Here is a 22572-nt window from a genome sequence, read left to right as displayed (position 1 = left end):
CAATTTTATAATATTCAAAGCATTGAATATTTACTTTGTTGAAAGATCAATGTTAATACTTCGAGGTCTGGGTGGTAATGATGGTTTTCCGCCATTACCATTTGAAGAAGTATCCTCTGAACTAGAATCTTCTTGATTACTGACTTGACTTAGATTAACTTAAAGAAAAAAAGTTTCATACATTTATAAATAATGTTTTTGTATTATTTGTATACTACTTTTGTAAATCTACGTAAAATATTATTGATTGAATATTATGTAAAGTTATACCACTTGAATAAGCAGATTGCATTCCACGTCTTCTCAGTACCATAGGTAAATTGCTACTTGAAGAAAAATTCGGTTTTGATTGATGATTTACTTTATTTTGTGAACTTATTGTAGGCCTCATTAATCCACTTATTCGATTGTTAGTAGTTGAATTTGTCAAGTTTCTACTGCTTGAAATTACTCCAGCATCTGATTCTGAATCACTGTGCTATTAAAATAAAATAATGAATTAATACAAATAAACGAATATATATTAATAAAAAAATGGAAAAGAATAAAGCAATACCTGATTCAAAACGCCTACGCTACTACTTCGAGTCATGTATGTTGAGTGAGATTTGCTTGAATTATATCTTGATGATAATCCACTGTTTATATTAACACTATTTCCATTTCTTGATGATACATTTGAATTTTTAATGCTTAGTTTACCTGAAACTAATATTAATTTTGTTAATACAAACATTTTTTTAATAAAAAAAATTAATTATTTGATGAACAAAATATAATACATATGATTTTTTTTAAAGCCAAAAGAAAACTATAAGATTCGTTATAATGAATTTTAAGCAAGCTGAAGAAAGATACCTTGTATTGGACCATGCAGTAACCTGTTTGGTGGACTGACGGAGAGATCACTCAAGGAACAAGCACGTCGCATACCTTTGTCTTCTATATCATCTTTAGAATCAGAAATGTTCGACGAAAGCCTGCCATCTGTTTTAACTGTTGAAAACACGCAATAAACGCATGCACTGATTTCTACTTACATACAAAAGTTTAGTAAAATGAATGATTAATTAATGAACAAATAATAAATAAAACTTAAAAAAAGGAGTTATTTATGATAACTTTCAAATTTTAATAATCGGAATATGTTTTTCGTTTCACTAAAAGCGACCATACGTATGAACATCATGCTATAATGATATATGCATTCCAATAATGATTCAACTGAAAATAAAATTTCTGTCGTATGATTAAAAAATTATAATAAAATAAATTTTACTTCATGACAAAATAATTTTTTGCTTGTGTTTATGATACGATAGATAAAATTAATTAAAAAAATATGTAGTAATTTCATTACATTCATCATTACAGTAAGCTTCGATGTGCTATTATTACTAAATTTATACAAACACTCAGATGATATTGACTGGTTTCTCATAATCATTGAGATACCTGATAAGTGTTGCTTAGATGGTAAGATATCTTGATTGATTGTTGGTAGTGCTTTGATCCACTTCAATTGACATCGAGACGCAGGTGGCCAAATTCGTTTTGGTGAATTAGTACAACTTGATCCAGGAGTTGAGGAACCACTTTCCATTAAAGATTTATCTACAGTGCAATCACTGTCCTCACACCCTGAACTCGGTCGAGTTTCTTTTTTAAAAGTTGAGCCCTTGTCTCTTTCTGATTCAAATTTTGAAAAATTTTCAGCTGAATTTGACTGATGTACCTGCCAAACTTGTTTATTTTTAATTAAATTCTGTTGCTCTCTTTTAACTAAGTTTTCAAATTCTTTAGATAAAAGTTTTACAGTTCCTTCAATTGCTCGACTAATTCTGTCAGCAGTGCTATTGTTATAATTTTTTTCTATTTCGACATTCGTATCCTGAATTTGAGAATCTGAAGTTGATGCTTCACAAGAAGATGTTCCATAAGGTTCTAATGAGTCATAAGTTTCGAATGTATCTTTTGTAGGAATATGATTTTCAAAACCGCTATCAACATCTAAGTCGTCATGCCAAGAAGTTTTTGTTATTTTAGTTGTTTGATTATTATTATTATTATTATTATTATTTTTGTTAGCTTCATTGGAGTAACTTGATAAATTTTTTTGAATTTCAGTACGATTTTTTGACTCGGCATTTTTTAACAAGTTTTGATTCGAAATTTGGTTTGTTGGTGAGAGAAGAATTAACGAAGTGTTTTCTTCTAATTTTAAATCATTTGTCTTTGGACTAATTTTTTTACTATTTTTCGACTCTACATTATCATTGTCGAAACAAGTAGTTTTACTATTTGAATTTAAACTTTGAGGCAGTGGATTTTCAAAATTATATTTATTCCAAGAAGGTCTAGAACGATTTCGCATGCTTTGAGTGCGAGGAAAATTTCTTTTTGGTTTTGGTGGTTTATGGGGTACAAAATTATCAAAAATTAACATTGAATGGGGCTCTTTTAAACTATTACTTCTTGTCATATCAAATCTTGATGAATTACGAACTTTTGAACAATACTCTTTTGTATTATCGATGTTAAATTCATAATAAATACAAGTTTGATTGGGTCTGAAATTTTCTTCTGTGTAACTAATAGCTGATTTAACGGCACTGAGTCTTGTATCTTGTAAAGATTTAGATCGAAAAACAGCTTTAGTAGGTGTAACAGTATTTATTGGTTTGTCAAATTCAATATTTTCTATTTTGTTTTCAGAATTATGTCTTTTTCTTTTATAATGGGACTCAAAAAGAATTTCTAATGGTGCAGATTTAACTAATGAGTCAGAATCATCAGTGAGAATACTTTCAGTACTTCTATTAACTTCATTTTCTCGCAATAAAGAAATTTGATAATCATCTGTTACATCAGTTAATACACTTTCCTGACTTTGAGTGGCTTGCATTTTTCGCCGTGATAAAAAAAAGCTAGCACTAGAATGTCTATCGTTATCATACTGACAATCAAATATTTCTCCAGACGCATCAGACAGAATACTTTCTTGAGAATCACCAAGATTCTTTTTTAAACACTTCAAATAGTTTTTATTTTTATTATTTGATTCTCTATTTATATTTATTTGATATTCACTAACACACCTACGAGGTGGATTTTTATAATCACTTTCTAAAGAATCGTCACTGAAATTACCATTGTCATTAATGTCATTATCATCATCATCATCATCATTATCTGATAGTGGCTCTTTCATAGCTGGTAAACTTTCAAATGATTTAGCTAAGCAATCAATATCTTCAAAATTATCATTCAAGCCAATAAAATAACTACAAGATCTCTGTTTTTGAGCAAACTTGGTAAACTTGTTTAGTTCTGCTTTACATGCTTTTTTAATTGCTTTTAATTCTTCACAAACAGGTGATTCTGGTAATGATTTGTTTGTTTTATCGACAGATAATTTCATTTTATCAGTTTTATCTAGTGCTAATGATAATGGCCGACTTACGGTCAATTTGGCCTGTTTACTTATACAAAAAGTAGTTTGACTTTTGGGAAAGCGTTTGTTGTCAATTTGATCTTTTAAAAAAGCATTTCCATAACCAGAAACATTGTTAGTAATAGTATGAGGTTTTAAGTGAGATTTTAAATTTAGTAATGGTTTACTAGGGTTAGTTGGTATTGTATAGTATTGTGATTGTGGACGTTTATTATTACCTGAACTAATCTTACTTTGCCGATGATGGCGATCTGGTATATGGCTGCTGAGATCTGAGATACTTTGGCTTGACTTTAAAGAAGATTTATAGCCAACCTATACGTAAAAAAAAATTTTATTAAAGCTTAATTAAATAAATTATTTTCTAAAAATAACTAAAAAAAAACTTTACACTTTGTAATTTTCTTCTCGTTTCTTCTATTCGCCGCTGTAATTCTTCACGATTTTTCGTTACATCTGTACTAAGTTTTGTATTTTTTGGTGTAATTAAATTTATAACTGGTGTTTGGTGGGTTTTACTTTCTTGATTTTCTCCTCCGCTTATTCTTAGGATAGAATATAGATAAAAAAAAAAAAAAACAAATTAAAGTAATGAAAAAATAAAGTTGTATAAATAATAAATCAAATTTAATAATTTTACCTTCCATGAAATTGAGAGCTAATACTGGTATTTTTTCTATTTGTGAGTTCATCAGCACCACTTAGAGATTCAAAAGCATTTTTAAGATATTTTTCTCGATGAGTTTGATTGAAAACCTGATCGTATCCTTCAGAACTCGCTTCAGATAAAATAGACAATGGATTACGTTCAGCACTTGGCGTTGATGCACCTCCTTCAGAATCAGAATCATCTTGACTTCCGGATGCTGTGGTCAATTCACTGATATTGCTATCTCCAATTTTTATTTTTTTTCCTCGTCTCATAGATCTTCGGAGTTCTTCTATATCAATGGCATTTACTTTGAACTGATTTGATATAGTATCTTCAGTTGGTGGATAGTACATTAAATTATGTGATTTTTCCGAACTAGCTGTTCCATTTTCGCCCTCAGAATAATCTTCAACATCACCATCATGTTCTGTACTCTCGTGATCCTAAATAAGATAAATTATTTTTACTATTATCAAAAAATGTTTATCTTATTTAATAATAATGAAATAAAATTAATGCAATATTTAAGAAGATAGAAATGATAAAGAAAATTTAACGTAAGAAAACATGAATTGACATTTGTTATGACGACCATTAACAAATACCTCTAATTTAAAACTGCTAAGACTGCTGTCATCGGTGTAAGATCGTATTCTCGATTGATGAGTTAACTCTGTGATATTGCTACCTCTAGTTATTGTTATGTTGCCACTCGTCATCTATAATGTCCGCGTTTGTACAATAGAGGAGAAACAAATGTTTTATAAGAGCAAAATGAATTAAAGGAATGAAAAAGGATAAATAATGAAAAAATGTAAGTAAAAGATAATTAAAAATATGAATATATTTTATAATATGAAGATTTATTAGTTGCGTTTCAATGCTTTGTTCATAATAATTAGTTAGTACCTGTTTTTTAAAATCCTCCGCTAATTCTCTATAACTATCAGGGCACGGTGCAAATACATTTTCTTCTTCTTTTTCTTCCTGAAAAATGTAAGTAAATAATATTATGCTGGTTTATGTGTAGCATTTACGTATCATAAGAAATTAACGTTTTTTGACTATGTATTTTTTGTAAGCTTGTTATGTAATTTAATTGTTTGTGTTCTTGTTTAATTTTGTAAATATCAACAATATTAATATACCACCGATCCGAGTGTATAATATGTTTATAATATTCTGAAGTATTATCTATACTAATAAAAATAACTTTTTTTTTTTTTTTTTGGTAAAATTAACCAGCTAAATTTCGGTTTTGATTTTGAGGCATAACCATGATTAACTCATTTGTTGTTTGAGTACTGTTTATTTCCTAGCTACAATTTACTGGAGCGAGGATATTTCAATTAAATTGTTGACTTTAAACACACAAAAGTAAATTTTTACTCTTAACGATTTATTGATAAATACTTCTTAATAATGTAAAATTACACACTTTTTGATATGTTTAAATTAATTACTGATTAATAGAAAATTGATAAGTTGTCGATAGATATATAGATTGTCGATAGATAGTCGATGTATAGATAGATTGTCGATATATAGTCGATGAATAGATAGATGCAATTGTCTTGTGAGTAGATGACTGACTGAAGAATTTTGTTTGAAGTGATACAGTCAGAGGTTACAGTTTGAGGTAATGAGGAAAGGGTCGATAGGTGTGGTAACGTTATTTGTGCAAAATTATTGGTAGATGAAAATTGTAGGCGTAAAGAAATAATTTGAAGGTAGAGAGAGTGAGTTAGAGAACAGCTGTTATGCACATGGTTGACAGAAAAATTTTCTCACAGATTAGAAAAAATATTCGTCGTCAGATGCAATAAAAAGATAATAAAAAATAAACTCAAGGATACTCAATCCCTAAATTTACGATAGTATTTAAAATTTTAGACTGAAAGGTTTAGCTTTAAATGAGGTACAGCAAATTCTAAAGAGAAAACTATTTAAAAGAATATTCAATAGCTTAAAGAAAAGAAAATAGGCTTATGACCATAAACGGCCTAAAATTATTTTCTAATGCTAAAGTTTTTCTAATAATAAAAGTTTTAGTTAACAAATGTTCTTATAAATAAAATATGTTCAAAAATTAACAAATTATTTTTACTGCTAGACGAAACAAGTACTAAAATTTGAAGGAGATTGGTTTGATATATTTTTCAAGAAACGACGTCTCAATGGCTGAATTTATTAAATTTTATCCAGAAAATTTCATAAACTATCTAACATTTTTATGTTTGATGTATCAAAAATTTATGTTTGATATGTGTAAAAGTTTAAATAAAATACTTTATTTAATATATGAGAAGAAAATGAGATAAAACATACTTTTTTTAGTCTTTGAAACTCGTTAATGTTACTATATGTAAAATTGGTTCTTATTTATTTCGTAAATACATGAAAATAACTTACTTTTTTTATAGTAATGGGTTCACGTCTATAATCACTGCTGCATTTAGTCTCAGTTCCGCTGTCAATAGAACTATCTTTAGATCCTCCAGTACCACCACCTCCACATTCAGAGTCAATGGTACTTCTGGAAGGGGGAAAATGAATAATTTCATCACTATCATAGACTGATTTCACAGTAATTCCATCAGTCTGTTGTACACGTTGAGCCCATCGGCCTTTCGGCATATCTACACTAACCGATCTGACACTTGAAGTTATATTTTCTTCAGTATTAGTATCCGTATTGATTTGTTTTTTAGCCCAATGAGGTAATTGACCAACACTGAAACGATAGTCAATAGCAGTAGTTTGTATAGTTGAATTGACATTTGAACCGAAAAATTCAGGTGATGGTGGACCAAAAGATTCATTTTCTAGCTGTGTTACTAGTCCATTTTGTAAATTTTGGGGTTTTTTACCCGCACGCATCGCCTGTTGAGTTAATCGTGCTTGCATAGTAACTACCATATCATGAGGTATACTCCAAACAAATATACAACCATCGCCGCTGGCTGATACTAAGTGATGGCAATCTGGACTAAAACGGAGGCCTGTAACTAGTTCTGAATGACCTAACATTGTTGCCATACATTCACCACTGTAGTAATCATAGACACATAAAGTTTTGTCTGTACATGAAGTAGCAACGTATATTCCTGATGCATCCAAAACAACTTTTATTAAAGACCCGTCTTCACCAATAGAACCTTTGAACGTTTTGCTGTGTTTACCAGTGGCTACATTATATACTCGAATATTACGATCCTGACAAGCTGTTAAAACATGCTTTTGACCAGAGTCTACTTCCATATCATACAACGTGGTTTTTCCTTGAGCATTGTGATCTCTTACAAATTGTGGTGGATTTCCTGGAGTCATTTGCAACTGTCTAAAAATAATGCTTTTATCGGCGCCACATGATACCATTTGAATGTTATCATTTTGAGTCGTTGTGAAAAATCTAACAGCCGTAATTGAAGAACTGTGATCATCAAGTGTTTGGAGAAAATTATAACCCTCATCAACATTAAAAACATGTATTAATCGATCTCTTGAAGCACTTGCTAGTAATTTTGGTCCATCAGTAATTCGAGAATATTTTGAGTATTCAAGGCAAAGTACTTCAGCATCATGAGCCTCTATAAGACATAATTCATCTAACGTAGCTACATCATGAATTCTAATATTACCTGATCGATCTCCAGAAGCAATATGTGCACCATCTGGACTTATTCTGATTGATCTAACACCATTACGACCATCATATGAGGTATCACTTTTATCTGTTGATCCTGCGGTAGCTAAATCTAAATCTTTTAAGTATGTCAATTCAGGATCAATGTATAACACTTTTAATAATTCATTGCTATAAATATTACGACTGTAAACTTTTTGATTTGTTGAAAAATCATTTTTTAAATTCCATACTCTTATTGTATCGTCGCTTGAACATGTTACAAAACTATCTGAAGGCATGTTACTTATTAATTCACTATTTGTTGGATACATTTCAACGCCCCATATACATGCTGAATGAAAGAGAAAAGAGTGAGATTTTCCCACACGCTTGATATCTCGAATATCCCAAATATAAATGCTATGATCATTATAAACGCACGTAAGTTTGTTATTTAATTCATCAAAAGCTAAAGCAATTGCATCTGGATATCTTGCATTTACTGGATGCTGAGACATATGACTTATAGATAATCCACAAGCTACATCTACCCCTAAATAGTGAGTTCTTGGTAATGTTGTAATAAATTGAAGTGTTACTGGACTAAAGCATCTAATAATTCCTTCGGCACATCCAACAAAAATTAATTTTTCACCTATGGCCATACAATTTGCACTGGTTGTTCTTAATTCGACCCACTTATCAAGGAGCCGCCGATTATTAAATTCACAAAGTAATCCAGTTTTTGTAATGGCGTAAGTAGAATCTGCCATCTCTCCGCGGCCGCATGTTACATCCACAAAGTCATTATTTCGTTGTTCACCTAGTATAGCCGATCGGCCCATAAGAGGTACTGGTTCTTTATACTTAGCGTTTCGAGTATATTCAAGATACCAAAATTTAACATGTCGATTACCAACAGTTACAAAATAGCTCCCGTTTTCAGCAAATGATACGGCCTTCACCTTGCTAGATACTTTGTTAGATGCTACTTTTACATTGTTCCGCCAGTCCCAGACATTCACTATCATATCATGCTGCGATCCAATAGAAACAACATATTTGTTGCTTGGTGAAAATGCCTGAAACATGAATATTAATACGTGATAAATTTATTCTAATAAAAAACAAGTATCGTAATTTTTTTTTTTTTAAATTATTTAAATGAAATTTTATTTTTTGTTATTTAATTGGAAAACTTTTACAGAATTTAATCATGGTTGAAATTACACTACTAACTAACAATTCTTAAGCAATTTTATTTATTAGTATAAGTGAAAAAGGGTAAAACAAAAAATCTAATAGTATTCGAATGAAAAAGTACTTACAACACAATTAATTCCATATTTATGACTGGAAAACTCGGCAATCTGAATGGCGTTTTGACGATCAGAAATATCCCATACTCGTACATTGGGCATATGTCCGCATTCACCAGTGACTAAAAGACGACCATCTCCAGCAAGTGCCAGTGAGGTAACAGTTTTTTTGCAACTATTCAACACATGCGCCTGGATATTTTTTCGAGGGTTGAACAAAACTACGGTACATCTAAAAAAAATCATAATACTCAGTATTTGTAATTTAATGCTAAAAAATGAAAAAAAAAGTGTGAGAAGGTGGTAATGAAATCGTCTGAGATTATTTTTAATAAAGTTATTATACATATTGAGAGTATGAATCTAGTAAATAATTCAGCAATGGCTTTCTCCATGAGACCGTACCATAATTCCGTCATGCTAACTGAGTATAGTCTCGAATATCTAGAGAACTGGTTCGGGAACAATTTTCATCATTTGATCAAGTTTAATAATCTTATGATCTTATAATATTACCAATAGTTATGTTAATGTGCTGATATGTAGATTATCAATTATTCATAACTTGCAAATTAAAAGATACAGGAAAAACTCATTGTGATAGTAAGATAATAATAACTCACTAGGTCAAGTAAGAAAGGAAGGGATAAGGCCAGAAGTTTTTCGCACGACCTCTTCCACTCTCACCTCGTTTCTTTATAACGATACTAGAACAGCCGATGCAGTAAATACATTTAAATCATTTTCCAGATGAAAGCAAGTAACTTTCATATCAACCATTCTTATATCCTACGAATGTTGGTATAATTGTTGTCATTAGTGATTCATATCGTAGAAAAGCAATTTTTTACTCAACTTTCTGCGATGAATATTGAATAAAAGTTCGGGAACTTAGTTGATTATTTTCAGACTGATTTTCGCAAAACGAGTTTTCATTTGATTTCGACGTTTCTAAAAAGATGTCTACACACATTGTGAAAGGTTTCTATGAAACTTGGGTTTTCTGAAGATTTTAACTAAATCAGTTGTGTAGGTTTGAAAAAAAAACCGCTTAAATATTTGATCGGCCGGTTTCAAAATCTAATCCGTTCTCTTTCTCTAAAAAACTAGCTTGAATTAAAAAAATAGTTGATCTTGTAAATTCTAGAATGAAGGCAGTACTCTACTTTGGGCATTTGTAAAAATAAAAAAAAACGCTGCTTTTAAGAATTTTTCATGATTATGAATAAAAATATTGAGGTAAGATTTGGAAAAAATTTTTGGCGTTTTTAAAACATAAAAACACCATTAAAGTTCAAAAACGATCTGAAAAGAAATTTAGAAGTCATGCGAAAAAAACACTTATTTACAAATTTTTCGTTTACGACGTTTTACGAATGGATTAACCGTTTTGACGTGGTTTGCGACATTCGACGTATTTTTTCAGAGAAAGAGTTGAAGATGTTTAAAAATTGATCGGTTCAGTAGCTCAGAAGTAATTGAAAAAAAAAAAAAAAAATTGGTTGTCTTTAAAGTCGGTTTACGGACAATAGTTTTACGTGATAACGTCATAAAAAAACATTGATGAAAAATTGCATACTTTTATGAATTGAATTGAATTATTATCACTGAATTATCATTATTTTGTATTTAAAAATTAAAAAATTTTGTATTTAAAAATTAAAAAATTTTGAATATTTAAAAATTATTTTGACAAAAAAATGGACTTGTTGATACATTGTTAATTAAAAATTGATAATTTATATAATTACCATTATTTATAATTAATATTAATTATTTTATTATTTTTTATTATTATTTTATTATTAATTTATCGTTTATAATTATTATTAATTTATTTATTTATAATTAATAATATTGATTAACAATCATTAATATTATCAACAATAATAATCTGATATAATTTGACATAAATTTTTTTGAAACTAGTTAAAAACATCAATTTTTAATTTTCAAATATTATTAACAGTTTTTGAAAATTTAATTTAAATAATTTGTTTAAATATAATCACGAACAATTAGTTATAGACTAGTGTTCTAACTGCTAGCTCTGACGTCACGCGAAAAGAGAGATATATGTGACATAAGCCAACGCTTGGGCCTCTCGATCGTTTGTTTGATCGTGCTTCTCTATCGTTTGTTGCGCGCTCTCGCTTGCACGCCCAGGCTCAGGCGGAACGTTACATTTTTTCGTGAGCGCTGTCGGTATTCATCAATTTATAAGACGTTATCACGTCAAAAACATTTTTTTTTGGAATGAAGTTCCTTATGGGGCGTTGCGGAGGGGTACCCTAGCTGGCAAAAAAACGTCCGTAATGTTAAAAAAAGCGTAAAATTTTTATGTATGATGGCTTTACAGTGTCTAATGTATAATCTACGTGATGACTGAACTTCGTTCCTATCTGGTGTCCCACGAAACCACACGGTTTTTTGTTATTATTTTATTTTTGTGATTTCTCAAAATCTATTGAATCGAACCGATTCAAATTTTCAAAAAATCTAAATTTGGGGGATCTTATGGATTGCCGTATACTATGTTTGAATCGATCACACCGTTGAAAAATTATGAAAAATTTACATAAACTCACTCTCACATGCACACAGATACAGACACTAGAGTATATATTATTTATAATATAGTTACACTGCATAAATATTTAGGATAGATTCCTAGGATCTCAAAACGAGATCTGAATAACTTGAGTTTTGAAAATTATTAATTTTCAGTGAGAAATTAAAGAATATTAAAAATCAAAATTTTCAAATAATCCCACTTCAGCCAGTCGATACAAGTTTACAGAACAATCGGTTTAGTAGATTCGAAAATTTTATCACCAAGTGGTGTTAAAAAGTAGTTTTGAGATAAATACGTTTAGAATTTTTTAAATGTACATTTCTAAATATATGCTAAAAGCTACACTTCAATAGCGCGCCCACTTAGTTTTGTTTGAGACGCAGAAAAGTACAGTTCAACTGACTCAATCGATTTAAAATTCAGAGAGAATATTTAAAAATATGAAAAAGGTTGGCAATAGCCTAATCGGCTCGGTACCTGTATTTCGAAAGAGTGGGACCAGGGTTCGATTCCGGTGCGCACCAATATTTTTCAATGATTATAAACTAAGAATATGTGCGTTTCATTGCCAGCCTCTGTACCGGTCGGGTTTTCTGTGGTTTTCCCATATAATTATGGAGGTAAAATGTCATTATAGAAGTACCTCCATACTATTTAAGACCGTAATGCAAATGCAGGTACTGATTATAACGCGTAAGTCGGCCACAGTCGCAGCACATGTGTGTCGGGCATGAAAGAAAAAATCCCGACATGCAGGGGGGTGGGGACGAAAAAGTGGTTGAGAGTTATAATGACGGGGTTGAGAGACTATATTGCGGAGAAAAAAGTGGAGAGACAATAATTCCCCACCCTCCCTTGTAAAATACTCTACAGTGATACAAGTAAAACCATCCTCAATTATAACCTCTCAATTTAAAAATATGTTTATTTTTGGAAAATTGAAAAAAAATTGATTTTTTTTTTTTAAGTTTTAAAGTAGAATACGGTCTTAATGCTGGGTACGAGTTTTGATTACATACAATACAATTTAGGATCAAGTTCTCGTTATGGCACAGAAATTGTTATCAAAAAAATAATCTTAAAAAATTATAGAAAATCATTGGAATAAAAGAATGAACAAGAAAAAAGAATAATAAATAATGACTGCTTTTATTTGTTTACAATTTCCTTCATAATGTGAAATGCACTGACATAGTATGTTGGATGGATAACCCTTAAAAGGCGCACTGTCGTGGCTTCCCGAATTAGAAGCATATAAGAGCATCTCATACTAGTGTGTCTTTAGTTATTACATAATTTTATTCATTCTTTTATTGGTTTTTTTTTATAAAAATTAAATAAATCGGGGCTTACCCTGCAGGATAAGCAACTAGTTCACTAGTACTGTCGCAATCCAACGCTGCATTACTCGATACAGTTACACCCAAAACACGTTCTAATTTTATCTATAACAAATAATACATTTTTGTTTGAAATATCATTCATAATTAAAATATTTATTTCCTTAATTTAAATTATTGTTAAGTATTTTTATTCATTTTGTTCAAGTTCAAAGATTTAAATAACTGCTTTGCTGTATCGAAATTTCAAGAAATGTTCAAAATTTAGAGTATCAATTATTAAATACATAATATAGTGTAAAAATTTATCATCATTTTAAGCTTTACGACCTATTTTTTGTAAAGTTTTGTATTGTCCAAATACTTGGGAAAAATATTAATTGAATGACTATAGGGTCATTCCACCAAATAAGAACATTTTTACGGGGCGACCCTCGCGGATTATGTTTAAAATTTATGGAGGTGTTCTCTATAATAAGAAATAAATTCCCTACAAGTTTCAGCCCTTAATATGCAGCGGTTCTGGAGTTATGATTTTTTGAAATTTTGAAAAAAAATTTTTTTTAACTTTTTTATTAATTTTTCTGATGAGGAAAACTTTTTTATTAAAATCCATGAAAAATCTTATCTTGTCGGAAAAATTCTCAGCTTTTGAATGAAAATATCCATTTTATCATAAACACATCAGAAGACCTTTTGAAATCCAATTAAAGTGGAAAAATTGATTTTTCTCGGTGTGCGGTGCAAGGTACATCCAATTTGACTTTTTTTTCTGAAAAATCAGAGTTTTTTACACAAAATATATGGTTTTCACGATGTGCATATTTTTTGTTCAATCGCAATTAAATTAAACGTTATATCGGCTAAGCGTTATACGATTATTCGGGATAGTAAAATAATTTTCTGTTAAATATTTAAAATTTCAAACTGCTCGTTAAAAAATTGAGTTTATACAATGCAGATGGCGTTCACAACTACGATTCCATTTTTCTTATTTAGGATGTAATTTTCCAAAATTTGCGAGAAATACTGATTGGATTATGGAAACTTAATCAATTTATAAAAATTTATTGAATAAATTGATTTGTAATAATCCAACGGAATCGTGCTTCTTCAGAAGTTGTAATAGATGTCCAAACAATGAAGAAATCATTAATTACTTTCATCCATCGTTTAAAGAATTTGATGTAAATGAAATCGAATTTAAAATGTGGACATCAACCGATCGATGTACCATTGTAAACGTTATTTCGGATTCCGATGACTTTATTGATACCTTAGCGACGCAACTTGAGAAACTTTTAAAACATGACTTTATAGTAAAAATACAAAGTCGGTTTTTCCCTAATGCGAAATTAAATTTGAAGAGTGGTGAATTAGCGGTAGTTTTTAACTTGGTAGAAAATTGCGTTTGTTGTGCAGGAAGCTGCTCAAGGCTATCATTGGAATAATGACCAAGCTACTATATTTCAAATGGTGGTTTACTAAAACGAAAATGATACTATTAAGCATTTAGGCTTAGTTGGTATCTCAGATTGCCTTAAACATGACACAGTTTTAATTTATTTATTTCAAGAACAATTGATTTCTTTTTTAAGAGAAAAATTTACTGTTATTGAAAGGATTTTTTACTTCTCAGATGGAGCACCTCAGCAATTTAAAAATAAAAAAACATTTACTAATTTATGTTAATATTATGCTAACTTTAGAATCATCGTTGAGTGGCATTTTTTTGCGACTGCCCATGGCAAAGGACCATGCGATGGGCTTGTAGGTCCAGTAAAACGACATGCTGCTAGAGCTTCATTACAAATGGAAAATAAAAAACATATACTGGCACCACAAGATTTCAATTCCTGGGCAATCAAGAATTTTACAGGCGTTGATTTTACTTTCATAACGAATGATGATTATTTAGACAAAAAAAATGTGTTAGACGTACGATATTTTTTATCAAAAACGGTAAAGGGTACACAGACATTGCACACTTTTACCGATAAATGATGAAATTGGATATGCTCTTATTAAAACTGTATCAACATCGGAAAAAGTTCAAAATAAAAGTATTTTAATTATAAAGATTTTATGTTTAATTTAATTGCGATTAAACAAAAAATATGCACATCGTGAAAACCATATATTTTGTGTAAAAAACTCTGATTTTTCTGAAAAAAAAGTCAAATTGGATGTACCTTGCACCGCACACCGAGAAAAATCAATTTTTCCACTTTAATTGGATTTCAAAGGGTCTTCTGATGTGTTTATAATAAAATGGATATTTTCATTCAAAAGCTGAGCATTTTTCCCACAAGATAAGATTTTTCGTGGATTTTAATAAAAAAGCTTCCTTCTTCAGAAAAATTAATAAAAAAGTTATAAAAAATTTTTTTTCAAAATTTCAAAAAATCATAACTCCAGAACTGCGGCATGTTAAGGGCTGAAACTTGTAGGGAATTTATTTCTTATTATAGAGAACACCTCCATAAATTTTAAACATAATCCGCGAGGGTCGCCCCGTAAAAATGTTCTTATTTGGTGGAATGACCCTATAATTTCATGAATGGAATTTGACAAGTCGTGGAAATATATGTTGATGTTAAAAATTATTCTGTAAAACTATTCTTTGTCAATAATAGTTTGCATATTTATTGTGAGAAATATTTGTGGGAATAATTTGTGTAGCAAAGTTTAATTAAATATTTTTTAACTCCCCGCTAAGAAAATTGAAAATTTTCAAAAGTTGGGAAGTTATTGGTTTTACCCCGTTTTTCAAAGATCGAGTTTCCAACGGATTTTGACGTTTTGATGACCTAGAAACTTCCCCGAATGTTTCTGCGATAATGTATGTATGTATGAATGTATGCGTTTCAAATAGTACCATTAAACTTAGATTTACTGCGATTTTGAACCAGTTTAAACGGGTAGATTCCGAGAAATCCCCAAAAAACTAAAAAAAAAATTTTTTTCAAATGTGGTTTTTTTGGAATAACTTTTAAACAGCTTTACCGACCGATTCCAAAAACTAATCATATCAGTTCTTATCAGATATCGTTGTCGAAAAATTCGAAAAAAAAGTTTTTTCAAAATTACTTTGAAATTATCTATCTGATCAATCTACATTTGAAGATTATTTTTAGAACTCAAAAAAACTGCGTTGAATGCCACCAATTGCGTGAAAATCGGTTGATTAGTTCAAAAGTTATTGCGGTTTGAAAATTCAAAAAATAGTGTTCTATGAAACTTACATCAGACTTTTGAGCTCGAAGAGCATACATACATACAGACATACAGGCATCATCGCGGAAACATTCGGGGAAGCTTCCTAGGACCCCAAAACGTCAACATCCGTTAAAAACTCGATTTTTAAAATTTTCAATTTTTTTAGCGGGAAGTTAAAAATCTGGAAATCGGTTCACCGCGCAGGCCAACCCTAGAACTTTCCGCTAAGTTTGAATTTGAGGCGTCTTAAAATGTATTCCTTGGTTAATATTTGAGCTTTTCAAGCTCAAAGCACCGGTTTTGAAATTTTGAGCTTGAAGAGCTCAAAATGTATTTATTAAACAACTATAACTTTTGAGTGCGTCATTTGATTTTCATTTTTGAAAATGCATTCGACGCAGTTTTTTAAGCACAAACAACGTATACATGATTTTATTATGATTTATCCGCACGCTTTAAAGTTATTTTAAAAAAACGTAAAAATTCAAATTTTTTTTTAATTTCTTCGGAATGGCTCTTGTTAAAATACTATTGATAAACATTATTTTTTATCGACCATTAAATTTTTAAAACGAATTTTTTAAGTCATCTCAAAAGTTGTCATTTTTTAGATACGCAGTTGCGTTAGAAAACGGTCGATATTTTCTTTTCATTTTTCTTTAAGTACAATAATTGAAGATAATTTGATTCGCTAATCTTAATTATCCATGTGTAGTTGTCAAAAGTCAGTGTGGAAATGTTGATGGCAAACTTATTTCTATTGTGATAAGATCGATGCTTATCATAAAAAAATTAGCAAAAAAGTTGACCCTAAAGGCCATCCCTGCAACTTCCCGCTACTTTCGTAATTAAAAGCATTAAAAATTGCACTTACGTCTTTGAGCTTTTCGAGCCCAAAAATAAAATTTTCGTGTCGTTTTGAGCTCTCCGAGCTCAAAAGTCTAATAGAAGTTTAATAAAACACTATTTTTTTAATTTTCAAACCGCAGTAACTTTTGAATGAATCAACCGATTTTCACGCGGTTGGCGGCATTCGACGCAGTTTTTCAAATTCTATGATATACTTTTAAACACAAATTAATCAGACCCGAAATTTCGGTGTAATAAGCCGTTCAAAAGCATGTTACATACACACACACACACACACACCCACACACACACACACACGAACATACATAGAGACATACAGACACCATCGTGGGGATAGTCAGGAAACTTCCTGAGACCTTAAAACGTCGAAATCTGATAAAAACTCGATTTTTGTAAAACTAGGTAAAACCAACAACTTCCCGATTTTTGAAAATCTTCGATTTTCTTAGCGGGAAGTTAAAAAAGTTTAAACAACGAATCGCAATAAAAATCATATTTTGGCCATAAACGGGTACTGCTGTGCATGCTGTTTTTTTGAATATGAGTAGTTACTCATACACGGAAAAAAATTTCTGGGAAAATTTACGATACAACTATTGTAAAGCTGGACTATACTTTTATTACTATTAATTTTCAAATATTTTAGAAGAAACTTTACCATTTATTCATGAAATTTTACAACTTACTATTGTAAAAAGTAAGATATTAAAATTTCCAGTGCTGCCTCTGTATCTTTCCAATAGAACTATAACAAATTTTACAATAGTTGAATTGGAATGTTTCACAATTGGTGTGAGTGATGGCCGTGCACAGCGCTAGACTCCGAGTTTATGTAGATGTTAAAGGACTTAGGTGCTGGTTTACCTCAGATAGCGTAGAGGGAGAGTCCCTGGCTGCCAACAAAGCGTTCTGGGTTCGAACCCCGGATAGAACGATAATTCCGATCTCTTTTTTCGGTTACTGTATAGGTACCAATTAGTTTTTTTTTTTTTTTTTAAAGTAAGTTTATTAATTTCTCTCAAAATACATAACAGAATTTCAATAAGTATAAAAATTACTTAAAAATACTTTAATATAGCAATACTTAGTGTAATTTGTACTAACTGGTTACGAGCTGTAGATCTCGTTAGTTATAAATATTAAATAATATAATTTTCTTATTACATAGCGTTAAATTAGAACATTTTATGTTAACATATGAGGTTTTTAAGATGTCAAAAATTATGGTATGAAAAAACATATCTGACAATATTTTAGGGAATGGGTGAGTGTAAAGGAGGTGGGACGATGGGAAAGGTTGAAGGGGACAGATATATACATATGTACATATTTACATTTTTACAGTATTATGTTATTAGTAAACACTTAATAATATAGTTTGTACTTTGTATTAGAATTAAATGCACTTTTAAGTCACTGTAGTTGGCCTGCAGAGTTAAATGAGCTGGTGCTCCTACAGAATTCTTCTACTTCTTTCATCAATGTGAGTTGGATCTCGCGATAGCCACCAATAGTCGTTCGATAATTCGAAGTTTGATGTTGTATCTATTGGTGGTAACGCCACAGAAAGTCTAGGTTGATGTACTCCCTGCACTGAGAAAACAGTTCATTTAAATGAAATGAGGCTCGTTAACTATAAATAAATCTCTTATTTAAATATCACAAGAAATATTTATTTGATACAAATAAATTGATTTATTTGAGACAAAGTTAGAGTATATTTGAATGAAATCCAGATTTGTTTATAGTTAACAAATATTTCTTTGGTGCTAACAATGATATATTTCAACCAAATCAGATTTGATAACTATAAATAAATGGTATGTTTGAATATACTCAAAGCAATGATTTTTAGTTTTAGGTTAGGAAAGTAGTAAAGTAGACATATCGAACGTTTGGGGTTAAATGAGCAATTCTTTTGGAATTATTAATTATACTGAAATTAACAATAATACTATAAAGTTAGTCGACGTTTTTAATTTTTAATTTTTTTTTTTTTTTTTTTTTATTAAATTAGATCTAGAAAATATTTTTTTAAAATTGCACTTATAATTTTTCAAGTTTTTTACGAATGAAATTTTTTAAAAAATTTCTTTTGTATCAATTTTTTCAAAAAAAATTCTAAAAATTTTTAGATGACGGCTAACTTAATTTTCATAAATTAACAGACATCTGTCAATTTTTAGGACTTTTATAATAATAAAATTATCATGAAAAAATTTAAATTAAAAAGTTCCAAGTCTAAAAATTAAAAAAAATTACAAGTGCATTAAAATATGTTTTTTATCGTTGATTTGTAATAAAAATTAAAAAAATTGACAGCTGTCTGCTAACTTCAGCATCATAATTATTAATTTCTATTATAGTTAACTATTTCAATACATATTTATCTAAGCATATATATATATATTTTTATTTTATTTATTTCTACAAAAATTAAACAAAATACATTTGTAAACTGAGTTAATTTTCATTATTTATTTTTTACAAATCACGTCGAGAAATAACAGTGGCGACCGTAGCGACACCAAGCGTAATTTACTTAAAGTGAGATTTGTTAATAGTTAACAAATCTTTATTTAAATGAAATAAATGAGTCGATTCAGTTAAATAAACCAAAACGAGGTAGTATTTGATTCGAAGTAATATATATTTGAATAAAAGAAATTTGTTAACATTAAATATATATTTTTCATTTATTTCAAATAAATCTGCGCATTTGAGCCAAACAAACTGTTTTCTCAGTGTGGAGTCAGTATTGATGCGGTGATTAATACAATTTTTTTTGAATGTTGTATTTAGTTTGGTGGATGCAGCTGTGCCATTATTCATCCAGATCAATTGCAGACATTATTATGTTTATTTTTCTAGTATTTGAGTCAATTTTGCGATTAAGCTGCTTAATTTCTTTTAAGATATCGTTTTTAAAAGCGTTGAGAAGTGATTCCAGGTTGTTTGTGATGTTATCGGAGTAATTAATGTCCACCGGTGCTGTAGATTTCACGTGACTTGATGTATGTGTCCCTGTGGGAGGTAATTTCGGCCTCGGAAGAGGTGGAAAGCTGTTATTTTGGTTAATGTTGAGCATATTGACGTATGATTGGTCTGGCCTGGTGTAGTTGTTAATTGCTTGAGCTATGTTCTGCTTTTTGGCTTCTTGTTGCTGTTTATATTGAGCTTTGAGTTTGGCCATAAATTTAAGTGTTGGACAGCCCTTGTAACTGGCTGGATGACCTATTTCATCGCAGTTGGTAAATTTAAGAAGCTTTTTATCAGTGCCTGCCTGTAAAGTACAGTCTTTGGCTTCATGGTCGCCTGCACATTTAACATAGGTCGGGGCCATATGACAGTTAGAACTTGAATGTCCCGTATTTTGGCATTTTTTGCACATAAAGATTGTAGGTCTTCTTAATCTTTCCCATCTGATGGGTTGCGATAATAAAGCTTTTAGACGAGTCAGTGAAGCAGTTTTGCTGTCGTGAGACACTGAGACAAGAAAGTGGTAAAGCTCAGGTTTGCTTTTGTTAAAGATTAGCTTGCTAACTTTAGTTATGTTGACATCTTGTAGGTTAAGCTCGGTTAGGGCTGCCCTGATATCCTTTTCATCGTAGCCACCACGTACACCTTTCAGGACAATTGTTTTTATCTTCAGGTGTCTGGGAGTATAAGTAAAGAATTCGGTTTTCTTTTCTTTTAATATGTTTAAACATAAGTCATAAGTTGCAATGTCATTAGGATAAATTCTTATAAATGTTTCGTCGAATTCACGGACTATGAAACTTGTTTTGGAGATATTATTAGTAGTGAGTAGCGTAATTGTTTCTTTAATACCATTGATTTTGGCAAAAATAGGAGGCGGTCTGCCTTTAGGTTTTTTGTTTTGCTCCGTTTGATCACTTGTGTCATTTTGATTATTAGTTTGTTGATTGCTGTTTTTATTTAATTTTGAAGTTAATTTTCTCTTGCCATTATGGATTCTTTTATTAGTTAAAAGATTTTCACTGTCTATAAGATCTGATTCCGTGAGTGGATCGAATTTATTACTGACACTTGTTCCAGCTGTTTGAAATGTGCGTCTCACCTTCGCGGGCTTGCGCGGTTTTAAAAATTCCTCACCGTCGTGGTTCATGGCGCCATCTGTCGGGTCGCTGTCGGACATCGAAGAAGTTCTGCTGCGGGGTTGATTTAGATTGGGCACCCCTGTCGCTTGTTTGTTAGCCTTTCGAACATTTTTAGTAATCATACCTGTTTCAATATATTGTTTAAACAATTCGTTGTCTAATAAATTAGAATTGTATTTAATAGCTGGACTTTTATCCGGTGTTTGCGATAATCCGGAAGAATTAGCTGGGGTCTGGGAAGCGTTCCCATGATCACCCATTTTGAGGCTAGGTTTTGGCGTCCTTTCGCGTTTATCAATATTTATTTATAAATAAATAATTTGGCACAATGAAAAACACTAAATTATCGATTTATTACTTTTTATAAACAACTTCACATATTTATTTATACTGCTTGCGCACAAATGATATAGAAAATACATGAAACAGAGACACGCCCTCACACACGATCTATCTCATACCGTTGCCGGCTTGAGACTGAGGTACCACTAGTCTAACCTCCTATCTCTCTCCCTCCCTAAAATTTCTTTTAAAAAACCGACCGTCAATTTTTACAATAGTTGAATTGTAAAGTTTACAAACACATATTGTATAATTTGCTCTATATTATTCGATTTTTTAAGTTTCTTGCTAGCCTTGTTTGTTGGATAAAATTTACAATAGTAGATCGTAAAAATTACTAAATGAGAAGTATCGTCCACCGTTACGATTTAATTTAATAAAAATTACAATAGCGAAATAGTAAAAATTCTTTCAATTTTTTTTCCGTGTACATTAATATTGTGAAACTGGTTAATCACGGTTGCATCAAACTTAAATAGTTTACATATACATATACTGTTAGTTTGTACGTCAATTAAAAACTATTCGGAAATCCCTATTAAATATGAAACTTTACACAAAACTTTATACTCCACTTTCAACTTTACGATATTATAATAATTTATATCTTACATTAATAATTAAAGAATTCTTTGGTATTGTCTGTGAAATTGAGTATTCAATAAATTGAAAAAGGTTATTTGATTTGAATGTACCTGAAGTTCCGAACGTTTTTTTATGAACGAAAATCAAAAAAAAAATTTTTTTACTCCTGAAACTGAAAATGGTTTTTCAGTTTCAAGAAGAGACAGTGAGCCCTATAAATGATAGAATGGCTCCTCAAAACACAAAAACTACCCCTCCAGCTACCCCAAACGGTTATGACATTGTAAAAAAATTCAGAAAAAATCCTTCCGAGGGCCCTTTGAAGCTGGCGATTTTTTGTAAGACTCCTACAACAGCCTCACACAATATAAAAAATCACCAGGCCATTAGCTGCCCCGGAACTACCCCTTCAGCCACCCCAAACACTTATGACATAAAAAAAAAATTTGTAAAAAATCCTTCCGAGG

General features: G+C 30.5%; 1 protein-coding gene across 13 annotated transcripts in view; it reads right to left on the bottom strand.

The window, feature by feature from the left end:
• LOC123261509 (mitogen-activated protein kinase-binding protein 1) overlaps nucleotides 1–22572 on the bottom strand; it is a 65709-nt gene that overhangs the window by 3207 nt on the left and 39930 nt on the right. For 5 of the 13 annotated variants that reach the window (XM_044723122.1, XM_044723121.1, XM_044723126.1 and 2 more), the window contains 13 exons: nucleotides 12982–13073; nucleotides 9063–9285; nucleotides 6518–8816; nucleotides 5520–5524; nucleotides 5016–5093; nucleotides 4712–4825; nucleotides 4095–4549; nucleotides 3846–3999; nucleotides 1456–3769; nucleotides 859–996; nucleotides 557–708; nucleotides 271–478; nucleotides 35–158 (listed from right to left, as the gene is read on the bottom strand). In XM_044723122.1, coding sequence (XP_044579057.1) covers nucleotides 35–158; nucleotides 271–478; nucleotides 557–708; nucleotides 859–996; nucleotides 1456–3769; nucleotides 3846–3999; nucleotides 4095–4549; nucleotides 4712–4825; nucleotides 5016–5093; nucleotides 5520–5524; nucleotides 6518–8816; nucleotides 9063–9285; nucleotides 12982–13073 — 6356 coding nt within the window. Of the gene's footprint in view, nucleotides 1–34; nucleotides 159–270; nucleotides 479–556; nucleotides 709–858; nucleotides 1033–1455; nucleotides 3770–3845; nucleotides 4000–4094; nucleotides 4550–4711; nucleotides 4826–5015; nucleotides 5094–5519; nucleotides 5525–6517; nucleotides 8817–9062; nucleotides 9286–12981; nucleotides 13074–22572 lie in introns of all 13 variants that reach the window. The other 8 variants (XM_044723129.1, XM_044723130.1, XM_044723131.1 and 5 more) reach the window with 7 other exon arrangements.

The sequence above is a fragment of the Cotesia glomerata genome, linkage group LG3 (genome assembly GCF_020080835.1).
Source record: "Cotesia glomerata isolate CgM1 linkage group LG3, MPM_Cglom_v2.3, whole genome shotgun sequence".
NCBI lineage: Eukaryota > Metazoa > Arthropoda > Insecta > Hymenoptera > Braconidae > Cotesia > Cotesia glomerata.
Note: the sequence above shows the minus strand (reverse complement) of the source record. Positions and strands in the feature narration are given on the sequence as shown.